This window comes from Grus americana, chromosome 4 (genome assembly GCF_028858705.1).
Source record: "Grus americana isolate bGruAme1 chromosome 4, bGruAme1.mat, whole genome shotgun sequence".
Taxonomy (NCBI): Eukaryota; Metazoa; Chordata; class Aves; order Gruiformes; family Gruidae; genus Grus; species Grus americana.
In genome coordinates, this window is record NC_072855.1 from 2,712,353 (window position 1) to 2,732,398 (window position 20,046).

The following is a 20,046-nucleotide window of genomic DNA, read 5'->3' on the forward strand; positions in this document are numbered from 1 at the left end:
ACTACCTTGTGCATTTTAATGTGATTAATTTCTTCATGGTCAGATATCTAAAGTAACTCAAGAACTTATTACCCAGGAGAGTTATGTTTGAACATGTTGGTCCTATTTATATGATACTCAAAACCAATTAAAATATGAAGGTTGAAGAAATTGGTATACTTTTGTGAGTCACAACATTCACAAGACCAACACGTAAAGCAGGGCAATTAAAAACCCAAATCTTAGCCAATATAAGCTGGACAATACAGGTCAGCTTTAGTTTATTTCAGCATAGAATTTTAGCTGAGAGGGGAAGGTTGTTTGTCATGTGTTGCAAAACCAAGCCTTCTGCTTTTTTTGAGCTAAATAAAGGTTGCTTAGCTACTTGAAGGTCTCTACAGATTCTTCTTTATTTGAAATTAAACAGTGGAGTTCAATGTCCTTTATTGTTTTCAGCATTCTATGTTGTTTGCATTTAAATAACGAAAAGAAAAACCTTGACCTCTCCAGCTGAGTCTTTGGCCCAAAGCCAGAACTAAAACCAAAATAGTTTTGTTTAATTCCAATATAGTCATTTCAGGGTTTTTCAAGGTGGTAAGTTTTAAACTAGTCAGCTTTTCAAGGCAATGTACTTTAAAAAAGAGGAAAAAACCCCTTCTAATATAATTTGGGAAACAGCCCTGAGATATGCTTTTGTATATGAAACAGATCATAGTCTTGTTAATTCAAGTAAATTCTTCCTTTGGAACTTGATGTTTTCAAAGGGAAACTTTCCACAGCTGTAGTAAATATATATATATATTTTTTTTTGTCCTACTCTTTTAGTGAGAAATTCAATAATTGGTCCATCAGACTGAAAGCTTTGATTTCATGTGTTGTTTGCAAGTTTTCTTCAAGTATCTTGGCGGTGATATCCTCTTTTCTCTTCAGTCCTAGCCGGCAGCCCTTTGTTCTGTTTGGTAGCCACTCAACTAAGGAAAACTTGAACTCTGGTAACTTTAATTTTCCATCAGAAGGACATCTTGTTCGAAACACCGGCCTTGGTGGAAGCACTGCTAAGCATATGGTAAGGCTTTGAAGTAATTATCTGATCTTTTTAAGCAGTGCATGTTTTTTTCTTTGTATATTTTTTTTTTGCACCCTTAAAATGCTTATCTTCCATGAGTTAAATATCCAATTTTTAACATATAAAAACATGTGCTACCTTTACAGTCAATCAGGCAAAGGAACAAATTTCCTTTTTTCTCTCTCTTTCCAAGTCAAACTATGCTAGATGTTTAATCAGGGATTGCTGAGTGAGTTAAAAGTATTTTTCTCCTTTAAAAAGACAACTTTTTTTAACACTTGTGGTGTTCTAAATGTGTGGGGTAGGGGAGAGGGAAATGTTGTTTATGAGGACATTTGTCCTAGCCATAAAGTGAAAATTTTCCTGATGGTAGCATATGATGTACTTAACTCTGACACACAGGTTTTATTTTAATCAGTTCAGCCTTTTCTTAAAAAGAAATGGAAAGACACTTTTTTTGATAATGACTTTGTGAATAGACAAAGTGTATCCAAATCTCAGCGTATGCTTCAGTGATTGAACAGGTCATGAAAACTGAAAATCTTTCTGGTGTTCAAAGAATGTTAAGATCAAGTTGTAAGATTAACTTGTTTCCATTTTCAAGTAAAAGCTTAGTTTTAAAACATGTGATGAGGTCGATGGCTTGTTGCACTGCCGCGCAGGGGACGTAACTGGGGAAGCGACCCCAGGGAATTCAGATCCTCTGGCCGGCTGGGCTGGGTACATCAAGAAGGTAACTCGCAGCGAAGGAGGAGAGGTAGCGTGCAGATTGCGTTGTGTAGTTCTCCCTACTAGCCGATTTCTGTGGGCTCTGGGAGTGTCCGTCAGTTGTGCGAGTCCAAAGTCTGTGCTGTTGAGGAGATGGATGCGGTTGAGTACAGGTCATCGTGGAGTGGACGTATGATTGAGGGAATGCGTTTTTGATCTTGTCATGACAACATTTCATGCATAGCTGCTTTAGGGATGGATGGACGTGGGTATTCTGAACACATTGCGTGTGTCAAAAGCCTGAGAAAGGATTGTTTGAGCATCCCAGTGAAGTGTCATCCTGCATTTGCTGCTCTAACTCTGTATCTGTAAAAACACTTCCAATTTTTTTTTCTCCCCTTGCTAACATTCTCATTAAGACCATTTGACATCTTTCAAAATGCAAGTACAATTTTTTTCTGATGTGGTACTTGCTCCATCTCTTGTCCTCAGATTCTGACATTGTTCTTAAAAAGGTGGTTTATTTACAGGTACAGGTGATACTGTTTTAATAGGGTGTCATGAAAATAGTAAATAAGACCGAGTGCAAGCATAGTTATGGGACCCTGACACACTTTCCTCTTCATGAAAAAAGCAGTTGACATAGGAAAATGAAAACACATGCTTAACGCTTATGGAAGTCAGAGCTCATCTCCTTTCCAAAGTCTATCAACCATTCAGGTCAAGTCAAAAGTGAAATATATCTTTGAAAAATGTAAGTTGCTTTTTAAAAATCCGGTTAAGTCTGTGTTGTGCACTTCCTGTAGTATGTCAGTGGTTAGAAGGCTTAAGGGGAACTTAGCTTATTGTTAATTGTTGCACCAATTTTTTTTACTAAGGTCTTTTTATATCTCATTAATACTGACAACTAGGTAGTGCAGTGTGTATCTCCAAAGGGACCTCTGGCTTGTTCAAGGACCTATTTTTTTGGAACCACTCACACTCCATTCCTGGGTAAGTATGTTAAAAGTACCAAGCAGTAATTTAAAGTGGTTCTCATTGATTATTTAAAATTTATACCAATTAAAAGTTGGCTTGACGCTCATAAAGGAATCGAAACCGTGGAGTGGTAGATGCTGTGTAATTCTGTAGCCAGTGCAGGAAATCATAGAAGATCATTGTTCTGTTGCACATCTTACCTTCATGTGCAAAAATGTCAGGTATTTTCAAAGAACGATTCAAAGGTCAATAATTGTATTTGTGTTTGCATCAGAATGCCATGTGAAGGCAGAGATCACCTGAGTGGGCAGGCTTTTTACAGGTACTAGATACACATTGGAACAAGTTGGTGTTCCATACAGGTTGACAGGAAACCAGTCCCCAAAAATCTAGTAATTCAAAGTGGTAGTTGTCAAATAAGCCTCCTTTTTTTTTTTTTTTTTTTTTTTTTAAACAAAATAATTAAGGACTTTAAAAGGATAGAGAAAATTGTTTGACCTTTATCCTTCATCATCTGGTTTGGATCAAATAGTGTTATAATAGTTGCCTTTCCTGATAAAAACAAGCCATGTGAAATTTTTAAAAAACATTTTCTTACCCATTTTAAATGGTTACATGAGCCCATGGCTAAAGTCAGTCTCCTTAGGGTTACTATATATCTTGAAACCATATCCAGCTGAGAAAGTATGTGAGGAGGAGATGATTGGAGGCTTGCAAAATGGAAGGGATTGTAGCGTGTGTTTGCCCTAGTTATGCTTTTTCCTGGGCACTCAGGAATGGCCACTTTGGGAGACAGGATACAGCGTGAGAGCGAGCTTTGTTTGACCCAGTGCAGCTGGTTTTAGGTCTGGCCTTAGTATGGTCTAGCTGTGCTGATACAAGTTAAACCTGTGCTTTGTTCTTTCTTTTTTTTAATCTGTAAACAAACTGTGGTTATATAAAATACCGGATAAATGTCATGTAAGATATGTGGCAGAAATGTTAAGCCCACAAAGTTCTGTGTAAATGCTTCTGAAAGTGCTTAAAACAAACATTTTTGTTTTTAATACAGGAAATGACAATGAGATGCACAAGCAAGCTGAACAAGTGTAAGCTGCCAACTTTTTATTATTCCTTAACTCTTCACTCTTTCTGCCTTGTGGCAGTAGATCAAAACTGCTTTTAGTCAGCAGTGGCTGTTGGCATTTGCAGAGATACATTTTTATTTAGAATAACGTGAATGTCAGAGGGTTTCAAAGGCAAATTGCTTGTTGAGGATTTCGGTGAGCAAACTAGGAATTGTTAGTGTGACATCCCTTCTGCTCTACAGCAAAGTATAAAAGGAAATTAGTAAAGTTTGCTTAAATTTTATTAAAACTTTTTATCTTAACTGTTATTTGAATTGCTTTAAAATGAGCTTCATATACACTGAGGCGTGAAAGTATCTATAAATGAATGGAAGCCTGTCCCACAGAGAGAAGTAAAAGTGACTTTTAGACTAGTTTCATTAAGCTAAACAATGTGTAAGATTTATAAAGATTAGTGAACGTGCCAACGGGGAACACTCAGACTTGCAAACAAATTTCTCGGTGTGAAAGGATAGGTAAAAGTTAACTTCTGAATTTCTTTGTTGGTAAGTTACAAAGCGTCCGCACATTTTGACCTTTGCAAAATAAGATGTTGTTTCTCCATGTTGACGTCCACTTCTCTGCATGTTGTAGATACCTGTCACGCTTTAAGAACATGGTAGATAATCTCTCAATCTTGATAAACCAGACCTTTGCTTAGAGATTTTGTCCTCCTTGCTAGTTAGGATAGTTTTAGGAGCCTGTTCTTGCTTCTGCAGCGGAGCAGTTTGCAAGCCTGCGTAACATGTTAGCAAGATATTAAAGATGTGCCAGAGGGAGCCAGTAGCGGTGACCTTTCATGTTAAGTACTGTTGAATTTTAGTAATTGTGATTCAGTTCTCAAAGATGTAAAAGTCAGAAGATTTTTACTTTTTTTTAATACTAAAACTACAACAGGCAATTTTGCTTACATGTATGTTCTGCTCAAACATATAGACTATTTCTTGTCCTACTTCTGAAAGACTTTGTACTAAATACAGTTCTGAGATGGCTAGAGAAGTTCTAAGCAAAGCAGGAGTCAGTTGATAGAGGCAGTATTTTTAATGAGAATATTTTTTTTTTTTCTTGGAAGTGTCCCTGTATTGGATCAAATAATCTAGTTACAACAGCAGCGAAGTCAGCTTTTCTGGCAAACCTGACCTCATGATTTTGGAATTAGTTTGCAGTTGAGTCCTGTAACTGGTTCTTATATTTGTCAGTGTTTTCCAATGAAATAAAAAGTGGAAAAATATTTCAAAAGTACTATTCAGTACAAATTTGGCTGTATTTAGGAAGCAGAACTGCAACCTGGAGTACAGATTGGCTGGAGTGTGTAATCTGACTGTGTAACTTTCAGTATCCCTGGGGTAACCTTTGTATTTTTACTTTTTTTAAAGAAAATACCATTTTCTCTTTTGTGTTGTTAATGTTGAAACTTTAAAACGGGAAGAAGAGTAGGGTAACTGTGGCACATTAATGTAAAGCACAGCCCACTGTGAGGTGTTTTCTTGCACATATATATGTGAAATATGAGTGAAAATAGGAGTGGTTACAGAGTTAGGAAGAATTACACACATGTGTACTAAAAACAAGTTAAATGCACGTGTTGGTACATGAGATTACGTAGGAGAAACCTCAAAAAGTAGTAAGAAGGTTTGATTTTTAAAATCTCTTACTGTTGTGGGGATGAAGGTCAAAGACAAGCATTGGTGCATTTTGAGGTTCCTCCGTGTTGGGCCATGTTTGGGAGCTTCAGATGCTTTTTCCATCCTTCAGGAGCGCTTTGCATATGGCTTATATGCTGTAACCTTCTCTTTCCTCCTCCCCTTCCCTCCCTCAGCATCTAGCAGTTGCAGAGGAGTAATGAGAGGAGTTTTGGGGAAGTAGGACTGTTTTTTGTCGATCTGCTTATCTTTTTATTCCCATTTAGCTGGAAGACAGAGGCTGATGTTTCTTAGTTGGGCACAGGTGGTTTTTCCAAGTCTGAACAAGAACAAGTCTGTCTCTGAAGTCAGCTCACTCTGTTTTCCAGTTTTGCTTTTGCGGAACGTGGGGCTACCGTTCTATTCTTACTGGAATATTTAGGATGTGATCCTCAACACAACTGCAGCAAAAGGCAGCAATAAAACTTTTTTCTTTTTTTCCTTGACTGATGAGAGCAGGGATACATCTGTGCCAAGAGGTTTTTTCCCAAGATATTCTGTAATTTGAGCAATTTACTTGCTCTAATTTATTTTTTTTTAAACGGAAAGGTCAAGCATAAAGCTATTTCTATGCTCATTTGAACTAGGACCCCTTCTATATAAGGGAGCTGTGTTATGAGAGGAATAACTGCTCCTTTAAACAGAGGAGGAAGAAAACTATCTGTCTAGTAAATGTTGTGTTTGTATTTCTCTTCAGTACGCTGTTGTCGCAAATATATACTGCTGTTGTAGAGGCTGTGCTTGCTGGCATTGAGTGCTATGCTAAAACTTCCACTGAATCCAAGGTAAATGAAGCACTGATTCTGTACGCTGTAATTGTTGATTTGGATTGCTTGCAATATAAGATTACATGCAAACCAAAATAAAAAATAATAATAAAAAAAATGTTTCAGTCAACTACATAACGTTAATGAAGTTAATACCATGGCCTCCAACCAGTCTCTCTGAATTCTGTTTAAAAAAATGAAATTTCAGAGTATATCTAATCTTGTCCACCTACAACTGTTTTTCCATCTTTCATGAGTTTTCCTAACCTTATAGTAAGGAAAATCAGATATGTGAAAGAACAAATTTTAGCCTGGTGCATCAGTGTGTTGTTGTTTAGCGTATGGTCTCTTGTTTATCTTACGGGTGCTCCTGTAGCTGCTGGGATTTGGAAGTATGGGAAAGGATATTTTATTCTCAATTTCCTTTTTTCAGGCAAAGGAGGTAGCAGAGCAGATGCTCATGTCTGTGTTAGATAGTCTTCATTTAACGCAACTTAAAACTGCATTATGGTATGTATTTTCAAATACTTACTGATGTATTATGTCACTGCATTAGCTGCTTCTGGGGAAGAAAATATGTTAAATGTTCATTTTAAACTGAACTTGCATGACTGCCAAATTCCAAGACTCCGTAATGCATTCAGTCTTTTAAAATCTTTGTAATAATTCCGTTTTTCTTTTCCTGCTTTTTTTAATCACCTGACCAGTTCTTTTGCTTTAAATCTATTAGTGCTTATTTTTTTACCTGTAGAAGAAATATAAAACACATTTTTCACCAGTACAATTTCTGTTCTACAGCTCCAAAATCGCTTTTCAAATTCAGGCTGTGAATAATCATGGAAGGTTTGTATCACTGTCTTACACTACTTGTTATTAATTAGTATTTTTAATACAATAATAATAAGTTTATTTTTGTTGTCTTGGAACTTCTGAGAAAACACTGCATTTGATTATTTCATACAAGATGTACTAAATGCTTTTGTGTATGAGACAGTTTAATGATTTCATATCTGTAATTCTGTGGAATCTTAAAAACATTTTAAAAAAATCTAAAACAACTGGGCAGACCGACTTTATTAACTGTTAATGAGTAGAGGCAGCATGAGCCCATTAAGAGTTTTTCTTTTTTGTATCTCGCTTGGTTGATATCGCAAGCTTGTGCTTTTTTTAATCCCCGCACTAATTGACTGAAATGGCCTACACAAATAAGAGTTTATTTTAAAATTAAATAGCTTTTTTGGCTGCTGTGAAGTCACTCAAAATGATCCAATCTTTAAATATTTAATTATCATTATTGTTCTAGAATTACTCCATTAGATAATGAGGATGGCCTGAGTTTGATTAAAACGGTAAGTTAATTGTTCAGTATTCTGATTATACATTTTATTAGAAAATAGAGCTCGAGTGGCTTTTATGCTGCTATTTTTATCTATGTGAAGACAAATGTAAGGGGAGAGATGAGAGAGATTTCAGATGCTGAAACTGAGGTAAGATTGAGTTTTAACATGAAGTCAGACAGTGGAATTTGGAATAACGCATACAGTTATGATCTCAACTTTCCACCACAATGTAGAAGCGGTGGAGTTTTTTATGAGGTTTAAAACATACAGATTTTGCTACTTCAATTGAAATGTTTCACATTCTGCCTTCTCTTCCTTTCTGTCCAACTGTTTGATTGCTGTAGGCGTCTATGATGGTATTTGACATTCCAGACTCGCTCACAGGAAGAGGATGCTTGGGATCTGTTGTCTTTTCAGAGTCTTTTCTAACGTCACAGATACAAGTAAAAGAAAAAGGTAACTATTTTAAATTCTAGCACCAATGTTGTCATTCTGTTAGCTTTGGTGTGATGGAGGAGCAAAAGGGCTTCTGATGGATGTTAATACTGTTACCATTATGGTTTTAAGCCTTTGGGTTAATTAAAAACCTAAATGCTTTAGCTTGCTAGTAATTAATATCTTAAGTGTCAAGTTTCTTTAATCTCACTGAAAGGACTTTGAGTTTTATGGCTGCCTTGTGATACAGCAGGGTGGAGGTGTAAAAAATTCAAGTGTGATAGCACCCTTCCTAAATTTTCTTCAGTCTAGCGAATGTTTTCCATTTTATGAGGAAATTTGAGCAGCTCTCTTCCATCACTCATTTTATACAATATGTTTTAATTTCAGTTGCTCTTTGGAAGAGATGAAGCAAAACTAAAAAAATACATGATTTTTAGAAGACTGTTCCAAAAACAAGCTTTATATTTAAAATACAGGATACTGAGTAATTTCCATAACTTTAGACAAGTGCATGTCTTCCAGATTGTTTACATGTGACAAAGATAGTTATTGAGTTTGAACAATATTTATGAACTCTTGTATCCAGACAGGCTGTGGGTTTTTAACCATGGGAGTTGGAACACTTTTGGTGGGGAGGAGAGCAAAGGAAGAAGCCACGTAGTAAGACCAGAATAAAAGCAGAGTTTCTTTGGTACTGTATAGCAGCTCTGTGCATGTTACAGCACAAGACGACTGGGAGTTCGTCTGCTGTGAAAGCTTCACTTAAACGCTAATAAGTCCTTAAAATAATGAGGAAATTTTCATGTTTCCTAAAGAAATTTCAAATCGTATAAGTAACTTATTGAACAGTCTGAAGTATATGGATGGTATTATACTACTTTGCTTTCCATTTACTTCCCTGCAGATGGCAGCATTAAGTCGGAAACCAGCCACATAATACTGACTGCAGCTATCCCAAGATACGCTTCTTGGCTGGTTAGTACACAAAAACTTACTGAGTTTTTTTTCTATACATACAGATGCACAAATGAAAACTTGTTATAAAAGCATGAATGTATGAGGAAAAAGTATGGAACGTCAGCATTGAAAGAGAATATTAATATATTAATTCCATTCTCATTTTTTAATTTGGACATGAAGTGAAAAACTAATAAGTGGAAACAGGCTGATGGTTCCATTCATAACACGAGTTTTAAATTATTTCATTTTCACCACTTTGATTTTTTTAGCTGTGTAAAAGCCTGGGTGTTTTTCAAGTACACAGTGTGACTTAAAAATTCTGTTTATTGTGGGGCACTTTAGATGACCTAAATGTGTGCCCCAACAGAAAGAAAGGTCTGCTTCCAGATCTCTGATGTACTGCCCTGTGGAAGAGGTATAATTTCGGTGAATGTTATAAAGTTGGACAATGTTATGCCCTTTGGCAATCCATACTTCTTAAAATAAAAAGTCAGATTGAATGGAATACGCTACTTTGTGTCTATACAACACTATTTTAGTCTATAAAACGTTTTAATGTGGAGTATCCCCTTGAATGTGTTTCAAGGAACTATTTCAGTCCCATGGTAACACAATATTGAGGAGCACAAAGCTGCCTCTGAAGCACTCTGCTCTCAGGACTTTATCTACCCCTGGTACCTAAGGTTCTTGTTTGCCTTCAGTCTTTTTTAATGCCTTTTTATTTAACGTTAGATTTGCTTTATCTACTAACAATACAAATGGAAACTGTTTTTGGCTACAGGTTGAAGACAGTGATGTGAAACTGTCTGAAAAGGCACAGCATGTATTGAAGGTAAAATGAAACATTTTTGTTAAACTGTAGAAGTTACACTTTCAAGAACCAGTATTCAAAAAAATCTAAGCTGCTAGCAAAACTGGCTTTTATTATGTTTGTTACTCCTTCTACAAAAGACTCACCTTTTCTGTCCTGTCTCTTTCAAACTTTGGCCTACAAAAAAAATACATTGTGTGTAAAAGCTTGAGGTTTTCTTTATTTCAAAGAATGACAAAACTTAAGAGCAAAAAGAGTTGTAATAAAGCTATGAATTCATGGAAGTCTCACTAAGTATTACCCATGGAACTCATGTATTTCAAAAAACCCCCAAAACTCAATGCCACTTTCTTTTAACTTAATTGCTGTGCTAAATGTCTAAAGGAAAGCACTTTAAGCACTATGAAAAAGAAAAGAATTTGGGGTCTGGGAACATCTTAAACCACATGAGTTTCACATTTGTGGTTTAATTTGTGGTTACCAGAAATCTTCATTAAAAATAGATTTATTTTCCTGTAATATACTTTTAGTTCAGTAGATTGACAATCTAAAAACAAAAAGCTATGCCTTGTGCTTCTGACAATAACTTGTAACTTAATAGCTGCTGGCAAAACCAAAATGGAGGGAAGTACTTTTAGAAATTATACTCTTGACATGCTGTCTTTCACTAGTTCTTCAGTATCAATGCAGTTTAAAACTCTTTTAAAAAAGTTCTGACAGATGCTGTTTAAAAAACCCACTTTTTTTTCTTGAAGCAAAAGCATGAGAAAATATTCTTGCCTGGATCACAGTCCTTGATACAGTCTGTGATATTACTGTTTGTTTTTCCTGTTTAGGAAGACAAATCTTTTCTGGGCACTTTACTCACTGGAGGTGATGGAGCATATATTTATTCTAGCAATCCACAAACCATGCCTGCAGAAGGTGAGATGTGTTTTTTAAATTACTTGCAGAGTGGGTTTTTTTTCTTTTAAGAAACATGAGAGAGATGCACAGTTTCTGGGATTTACACATCTGGTGTAAAACCTATGCCATTGTCTTAAGCTTTTTTTCCATTTTCCTTTGCAACTTTCTCTTGTTAAACTCCACGTTTTACTTTTTTGTCCTCAACCTCTGCTTTAAACTTCTAGTCCTAGAAAAGGGATTGCTGTCAGAGCTGTCAGCTTGCTTTTGAAGCAGATGGGACTTGCCTCACAGGATTGAGAATGAGTCTTTGCAGACCTGGGAGGTGGCTTTCTCCCATAGTTAAAGTTTGAAAGCATGCACAAACTGGCTGCTTCTCTCATTTATAGATGGTGTGCCTTTTTTTGTGCTTTTTCTCTACCTATATGAATGTTAGGTTGGAAAGTTTGGGTGTTACAGTTGTGACAGTATCCTGTGGGCTCTCGACTCAAGAAGTGAAGGCAAATATGTACCTTTTGGACAATGTGGTACCCTGCCTGTGATGTAGGAGGAGATTGGAATGATTTGCTTCTAAATTTATTTACAGCCTTGTGTTCTTTGCTTCTGTTGAAGTGTCTTCCTGGAGCTGACAGGCTGTTCCAGATTTTATTTTTCCATTGTTATTTTTAAGCAGGAACTTCAGTGTTTTTTAGCACAGATGCTCACCATATTACAGAAAGATGCTCGATATTGGTCCTTTTCACGTTCAATCAAGTTACAGCTCTCTGACACAAGAATACTAGCAACAGTCTTAAATGATTCCTCCTCTTTTGGTGCTTCGCCTTCAAGAACTTAAGTAAAATGAATATCCCAATAATACAGATTCACAGATTGGTAGGGGTTGGAAGGGACCTCTGGAGATCATCTGGTCCAGCCCCCTGCTACAGCAGGATCACCTAGAGCAGGTTGCACAGGATCGCATCCAAGTGGGTTTTGAATCTCCCCAGAGAAGGAGACTCCACAACCTCTCTGGGCAGCCTGTCTCAGTGCTCGGTCACCTTCAGAGTGAAGAAGTTTTTCCTCACATTGAGATGGAACTTCCTGTGTTCCAGTTTGTGCCCACTGCCCCTTGTCCTGTCACTGGGCACCACTGACAAGAGTCTGGCCCCATTCTCTAGGCATTTTTAAGTATTGATGAGATCCCTCTCAGTCTTCTCTTCTCCAGGCTAAACAGACCCTGCTCTCTCAGCCTTTCCTCATACGAGAGATGCTCCAGTCCCCTCATCATCCTCGTAGCCCTCGGCTGGACTCTCTCCAGTAAAGTTCCCTGTCTTTCTTGAACTGGGGAGCCCAGAACTGGACACAATATTCCAGATGTGGCCTCACCAGGGCAGGGTAGAGGGAGAGGAGAACCTCCATTGACCTGCTGGCCACAATCTTCATGCACCCCAGGGCAGCATTGGCCTTCTTGGCCACGAGGGCACACTGCTGGTCGTGGAGAGCTTGTTGTCCACCAGGACTCCCAGGTCCTTCTCCACAGAGTTGCTTCCCAGCAGGTCAACCCCTAACTTGTACTGGTGCTTGGGGTTGTTCCTCCCTGTTAAATATGACTAAAGACAATTTGGAAGGACTGTTGGGAGGGGTTTCCCTCACTCCACAGTCTTGTGTTAATGTACCTTGCTTTGCCTTGAATCAATAGATACTTCTTGAGGCATAATATTTTTGTATTCCACTGTACAGCGAAGGTACTGTTGTCACAGTACTGATGTACAACAGAAGGTAACTAACACCTGACATCTAAGTGCTTACTATAAGCTGATGATCTTTAGGGGAAAATCTTTAGCTTAATTGTTTTTTTTTTTAGTTATGCAAAGAGTATTGCGGTTTAAATAGTGATGTACGATGCAATTAAACAGTGACTTTCACATAGCTGAATTTGCTTTTGTTCTAATTGGACAGATTTTAAAGAAAGAAGGTTAGTGCAGAGTAACATATTTAACTATTTTGCAATATAGTGCTGTGGGCGCAGGTTCACTCAGTAAATCACTAAGGAAAAGAATGGTGAATTTTTTTCTTTTTTTTTTGGCTTTGTGAAAACTGTCTGTGTCTGCCCCAGTGGAGCAATTTACTTTTTTCCCTTTTTTGGGGAGATTTGTGATAACTCTTGGGATGGAGAGTTTTAAGTAGGTGGTATAAGGACTATTATGTAACACTTCAACGAGTGAGATATTTTCTTAGGTGTCAAGTGAAAATGAACTTGATCTCGTTCCCTTTCATGTACACTGCAAGACAGTTTGCTGTGCTCTAATTTGGGCTCTTATGAGGTTGCAGCTATGTAGCCTGGCAAGATTAGGTGAGAAAAAGGTGCTGTCACACAGGTGCTCGTCTTCCCTCTCTGTCACTTGTGTTTTACTATAATAGGGTATACATTCATGACCAAAATGCATCCAAAAAGTTCAAGCTGTTAAACCTTTTCCTTTAGTATGCTAATGTAACTCCTGTGTTACGAATTTTTGTAGGATGAACTTAACTGAGTCAGTCTTGCCAATCAAACACTCGTTTGTGATTAATCACTTGGAAAATATACAAGTAGTGTATCAAGTCGTTCTTGATACAATTCACCGACTTCCATGTTAAAGGAAGCTCTTTTAGTTTGGATTAATTAGTTTGGATTAATCAGAGATGTTAATTCTTTTGTAACAGAAAAGCAAGCCAAATATTAATTAATTAAATTAAAAGCAAGCCAAATATTAATTAAATACTCTTTTTGGCTTGCTTTTCTGTTACAAAAGAATTAACATCTCTGATTTCCTTTCTTTCCCCATTGACACATTCTCTGTGAAGTGTGATATTCTGTGAGATTTGACAGAAATGTGCTTCAGGTGTTGTATTTCTCATTTTTCTTCCTTGACCACTCTCACGTACCTGTGCTGTGGCTTGTATTTTGTGAGTACTGGAAGCATCAGCGATCAACATCTTGTATATGTAAACTATAAAACCTTCACATCTGTGTAATTATCTATGGCTTTGCCTCCATTCTACTTGCTCTGAATTTGGACGTTGAATTTGTGATTGTAGTGCTTCCCAATTTAATAGTAGCTGTCTCCCCAGTGTAATTCTTCTGTTAACCGGTTTAGACTGAAGCTTCTAGTTATGTTCATAGTTAGCAGAGCCAGTATGTTTTTATGGTGATTTGATTTCGTATCAAGCCCTTTTTTATTAAAACGAAGCCTTAAGATCTTACTTTAAGTTGCTGTTTCAGGGGAGAACATCTTAGTTTCTTTATTATTTCTGCTCAGCATTGTTTAATAGATTGAGCTAGACGTGCAGTCATGTTTTAATTACTTTGCTGCTTGGCTTTGCTTTTTTGAAACATAACTCTGAGTAATGCTGGTTTTTTTTTTTTTTTGTCTTTTCTTTTTTTTTTAAAAGAGAATATTTAACCTTTCCCTTTTGCCAACTCACATGCTTCCCTGTACGGGATGTGAGCCTGCTTTTAAAGCATGGTCCAGCTTTTAATGGTGATCCTGCTGTAGTCATTTGTTCATGGTTTTCTTATGACTGTCAGAAATTAGCTTTTTGCTGAAGTGAGTTTCTAGCACTTTGGTGGAATTTTGGATTTATCCATTATACCATCTAGCCTTTCTGTTTCTCATTTTCCCGCTGCTTTCCCTGATCATGCAGGTTTGTTAAGAACCAAAGTGTCTGTAAAATGCCAAGAAAAATGGCAACAGAATGAATGCCATGTCTCTCTTGGCTGTCACTAGATTTTTAGCTTGCAGGGAAATTGCTAGCCTATTAACAGTTGTGTTTATATGCAAAATAAAATGCAAGTCTGCAGGTAAAGGGCTTTTCTGGTTTAAACTTTGTCTTGGTCAGGAAGTGAAAGGAAAACTGTCTTTTTTTTTACTGTCTGCATGGTATGTGTTAGTATATTGGCATTTTGCTGAAAATCTGACCAACTCGTTATGGTGTTTATGTTTTCAGTTGTTCTGAATATGTGGGCTCCAGGGGATAAGATTAAGTCAAATGCAATCATAGTCGTGATTCCTGCCCTTGATAGTGAGATCCAGTGAAGATTGAATGGTTGTGCTCTGAATGCTTTCTAGATACTATCCCAAATCTTTACTCAAACGTACTGCATGATAAACCTAACAAACTTCTGCAAGAACATAGATTTCTTCCTCAGAAAGAAGAGGCATTCAATACATGATGCTGAAATATCGATATATACCTAAAACAATCTTTTTTTTCTTTCAAATTCTAGGCAAATTGTACTTCTTTTCAGATGGCATTCTCTTTTCTGATCCCCACCATGGCAGCATTTCCATTTCAAAGAACCATATGAGTTCCATTTCTCTCTATGATGGGGTGAGTATTTTTCTTTCTTCCTACTGTCATAAACTTCTTATAAATTTTTAACAATGCTTCTGTAGGGTACCAGTACAAAGTTTTGATTTCAGTTGCAGTTTTACAAATGTGTGTGTAAAAATGTAATAACTGATGCTAATGTCTACACTTCTGGTATTGGTTAGCTAGCAATTACTGAGTAGCTAATCTGTAAGGAGAAGAGAATTTTGTATTAGACTTGAGTTATCAATATGGTCTTAATAGCATGGAAAATCGCTTTTTGTTAAAAGAAAAATTGCAGAATTGTAGCACTCATAAAACATCTAGCAGTCTTAAGTGATAGATAGAGAAAAATTCAAGGTGTTGTGAAGTCATATGGCGTATTGGAGGGTGAAATGCTGCCTTCTGTTCAAAATATATTTAACCTTCAGTCAAATGTTCGTGGCAGCGTACTGCTTATCTCTGGAGAGGTCACGAGCAGCGTCTGTCTACTGTCGTTGAGTGTTGTGTAACTGACAGGGTGAAGGGAATGACTGGTTCGTGTTTCCCAAGCTGAGAGGCGAGAAGGAAAGGCATGTTGCATGTAATTACACATAGTCTGAGTAATTACACCTAACATTGTGTCTTTTACTGTAGGCTTTTGCCATTCCTGTGATGAACTTATATCACTTCACTTGGTCAACTTGCTACGCTAATAGTTTTGCCTAGTGGGAATTGAGAGTAAGGTTAACGATGGCAACTCAGCTCTTTTTTTTTTTTTTTTTTTTTTTTTTCCTCTTCAAGGCAGACCTGCTCGGTTAACTATCACTTTTTCAGAATGGAAAAGAGATTATTTTGGTTGGTTATTGTTTCCTAAGCACTGAAAAAAAAAAAAAAATCTCAGTTTCCTTTAGTTTCTATTTTCCTCAGGTACAGTATTAGACATTTTAGTGACCTCCAGAAAGCATTGTGTTGCTGTGATTTCATCATATAATGGAGGAAACCAGTAAAATACAATAAAAGTGTGTGATTCAATTGAGATGAAAGCACAACAGTGGAGAGAATCTTACCTTAGCTGCCTTTTCTTGTATATGATATTGATTGCCCCTTAGTAGTTTAAGAAGCTATTTTAACACTGACCTTCCTTCTATTGTTTGAGTCAAGACACTCACTTTCATGAAACTAGCTATTTATGGGACCTGGCTATCATTCTTGAACAGATGCCAGATTTTTGTGTAAAGTTAAACCTTGACAGAGAGCATTTTATTGTTCTACTTGACTTGGCATAATACAAGGGTGGAGAGCTTAAAATGTTAAGAAGTGACAGGAGAAGAAGGGTAATTGTTAGTATGCTTTTTCCGAAAGTTATTGCAACAATAATATTGATGTAAAAGAAAGGGTAATGAAATGATAGGATTAAAATAAATGATACAAAGACTTTAAGTGATGCAAAGTACAGTTTCTTAGCAGCCGTATCGCCATGCCTGCTAGATGCTTCTCTTTCTAACTTGAAAACGTCTGCACTTTTGCCTCCAACACGTGCTGTAGGCTTCTCTGTTCTGAGATGCCGGGCACCTAGTTGCCACCTGAGCTCCTGAAGTCCTTGACGCTCATAGGCATCGAGTGCTGGAGGACAGGGCAGATTCCTCACAAAACTGTACTACGAAGGTCTAAAGCAGAAGCCATCCCAATCTTATCAGAGTCAAATACACATCTTCCATCTCGTAAGGCAGCATTATTCTAGCTTAGTACCAGCCATCAAGGGTGTAAAAGAAAACCCAACAGGCCGCACTGCCACACAGTCTCCAGACTCCAAGGTTTATTTCTCTTTTTTTCTGTTGCTGTTCAGTGTCTCGTTACATTGTATGAAGGCATCTTTACTGTATAGAGCTCAAGGTGCTATGTGCTTGGGTTCAGTCTTATTTAAGGCCAAGTATTGAAGCTTGTAAGTACCTGCATCCAACATTCCTTTTGGCCATTAATCAAGTGAACAAATATTAAGTAATACTTAGATTTCACAATAACATCTTGTAAAACTTGGAAATGGATTCTTTTAACCTTATGTCCGTGGGGATTATTGCTGCTTCTTTTCAGCTTTTTTCAATTTGTGGAACCCTAAACATTTTCCAGGAGGAGGAGCACATTCTGTTAGACACTTTGCGTGCAGATTGCAGCATGTTTGAGTTGGCCTTTTAGTCACTCTTCATGAAATCTGCAAGCTATCTTGCAGAATCCAGGGTCTGTGGACCGTGTTCCCAAAGTTGATTTCTCTTAAGGGAAGTTGGTTTTCTCTTAAGAGAAATTGTCTCTTAGAAGAACATTTTTGCATGTTCTTCAGTAACCTCAATGACTTTGGGAAGATTACTTTTATCATTAATCCCTCAGTAAAGGGTAGAGAGTCTGTTTGCAAATGTCTCTGAATTATCAATTCTTCTGTAAGTGTTCTCCAACTTGAACTTTTTCTTCTCAAAAATTAGTAAGTAAAGTTCTTTGCCCACTTCTGTTGAAAGGGAGATGGATGGTACTCAGTTTGTGATTTGAACCCTGAGTAGTGGAATTCGCATTTTCCAGGGATGTTTCATGCTGCTGAATTCTACTGTTTTTCTAATGGTTTGGTGTGAAAAGAGTTACAAGTCAAAGCTTGAGCATAAAACACTTCAGCATCCTGCAAAGTTGTACATAAATGCCTATCTTGCATTCAGAAAACCAGGAGTCAGGTGTTGTTTTATCACAACAAAAATTGGACAAGCTGACTTCAGTGCTTCTGAGGGAGACTGATCTTGAGGGCTTCAGCTTCCTGTTGGTGAAGACATAATTCAGGTGAAGAAGCAATAGATTTAGCAGAAGTCGTGCTCATTAAAGAATCTGAGAGAAACTTCCAATGTGCAAATGACCTATGCTTTAAATTGCAGGCCTGATAGCTGTATCTCTTTGCAGCACGGTTCCTTTCAGGTCAGAAACTCAAGAGTATGGTATAAAAAAAAAGTTTGGAATAGCACCATGCCGTCCTCCTAATCTTTTTAGCTGACATTTCATTCATTCTTCCAGGGTATCTGTGTCAGAGGAGATATGTAGCTATAGGTGAGGGTGGCTCTGCTGTGAAGCATTAGCAGAGGAAAGGGCTAAAGGTCTAGTGTCTGACAGAAGGGAAAGAGTAGATATTAAAATGCAAGCTTTTCTTTTCAAGACAAGACAGAGCTTAGGTGCTTAGAACAATCTCAGATGCTTTCTTTAAAGCTTATGATAACTCTAATAGCTGCAAAGTAGAAACTGAGGAGTACGGTAAGTGGCTGTATTTGATCCTTCCACTCCATACCTGCACTATGCATGCTAATGAATGTTCAGATCTTTACGTGTGCCTAGCTATGATGGTAGTAGTTCTCTCCTGATCTCCACTGTTCAATGTATTAAGCCTTTTTTTCCACTTTCAATAACTGTTAATTATAATTTGTTCTGTTTCTTCCTTTTCTAGGATTCAACCAGTGTTGTTGCAGCTCTCTTCATAGATATCAAAAGTTCCTTTCTTGCTCATCTACCAATTGAATTCCATACCCGGAACAACTTTTTGATGATTGCACTTTTCCCCAAAACAAAGATTTATAAAGCTTTTTATTCACAGGTAAAGTGGGGAAAAAAAAAAAAAAACCTGTTGGATTGGGGGAAAATCACACAATTATTCTTTGTGTTTCAGATGAGAGGCAAGGGTAAATTTGTTGATGTCTGTCTTCACTGATTAGATTTGGAAAGAAGGGGTTTATTTCTCATGTTGAGCCACTAAAGCTTGTCACCTGATAAGTAAATACAGGAAAGGTTAAAGTTCAAGGCCTTTCTTGCATCAGTCTTCACAAGCGAAACTTTTTCCTACATCTTGGTGAACAAGCACAGTTTAGAAAGGAGAAGGGGCAGTTAATACTGAGGGTGCATCAAATTAGGAAATACCTTGAAAACCTCCTCTATGAAGCTGGATGGCATTCACAGAGGGTATTAAGAGAGATGGCTGATGTGATTTTTGAGGCTACTTATCTTGTATATAAAATCAGGGTGCTGCAGTATGAAGGACTGTAACAGGTAACTTTTTCAGTGGTGGCAGATAACATAACAAGGGGCAGTAACCATAGATTGCAGGTTTGAAGATTCAGACTGGATCTTAGTAGGAGGTTGGTGCAGTGACTGGAACCTGTCACCCAGACAGTGAATTTCCACCTTTGAAGATTTTGAAAACTTGACTGGACAAAGTCATGGCTGAGCTGATCTGTAGTGCCAGCAATAGTCCTGCTTTTGAGCAGGAGGTGGGTCTGGAGACCTACAGAGGTTCTCTTCCAACCAGAAACTCTGATTCTCTGTGACACTTATGGCATCTGCCTTGCAGACTCGAGATTGTCATGCAGTGGACTGCCCTGCCATGTAGACCTTCCCAGGAGCATTATTACTCCTGATCTTAGGAGCTTGCGTGTGTGAGAAACTTGTGTATGCATTTCTGGTGATTGTGTTGCTCGTTAATGCTCACCATGTGCTTTCATTTTGTCTTCTGAAGGCAGTGAGGGCTCTAAAAGCTTGTTTTCTAGTAGTTGCTTTTTAACTGTAGCACTGGTGTATAATTGGCTACAGCAATTGTATGTAGTGGCAGAGGTTCTATTGTGGTTTTTTCTTGTGGTTAGACACATTTGGATCATGATCCTTAGGGAAGTTTTGTTAAAGTCTTTAAATATCCCATATGGCATTGTATTATTCTCTTAGTAGATTGGCTTCATGCATTGTAATGCAGAGGCTTTTACTAAACAAAACCTCTATAACAATAGCACTTTTGAGGAAATGAGCCTGGAGATTTTAGGACTTCACAAGGGTTTTAGTATGCGATCATAACACTGGACTGGAAAAGACCACCTAGCTCAGTGAGTAGTCCCCACTGGTAGTTTTAATGTTACCATAAAATTTCTCCTCCTTTTACCTTAAGTGTTTAGATTCCTCCCACTGTTCCACTATGTGAGTGGTTGGGAATA

At 37.5% G+C, this 20,046-nt stretch overlaps 1 protein-coding gene across 3 annotated transcripts in view; it reads left to right on the forward strand.

The window, feature by feature from the left end:
- Nucleotides 1-20,046, forward strand: part of DNAAF9 (dynein axonemal assembly factor 9) — a 78,865-nt gene that overhangs the window by 28,305 nt on the left and 30,514 nt on the right. For all 3 annotated transcript variants that reach the window (XM_054823186.1, XM_054823188.1, XM_054823189.1), the window contains 13 exons: nt 910-1,045; nt 2,665-2,746; nt 3,783-3,819; nt 6,217-6,304; nt 6,720-6,796; nt 7,085-7,129; nt 7,590-7,635; nt 7,971-8,082; nt 8,969-9,039; nt 9,806-9,856; nt 10,672-10,759; nt 14,985-15,088; nt 18,519-18,665. In XM_054823186.1, the coding sequence (XP_054679161.1) occupies nt 910-1,045; nt 2,665-2,746; nt 3,783-3,819; nt 6,217-6,304; nt 6,720-6,796; nt 7,085-7,129; nt 7,590-7,635; nt 7,971-8,082; nt 8,969-9,039; nt 9,806-9,856; nt 10,672-10,759; nt 14,985-15,088; nt 18,519-18,665 (1,084 nt within the window). The remainder of the gene's footprint in view (nt 1-909; nt 1,046-2,664; nt 2,747-3,782; nt 3,820-6,216; nt 6,305-6,719; nt 6,797-7,084; nt 7,130-7,589; nt 7,636-7,970; nt 8,083-8,968; nt 9,040-9,805; nt 9,857-10,671; nt 10,760-14,984; nt 15,089-18,518; nt 18,666-20,046) is intronic.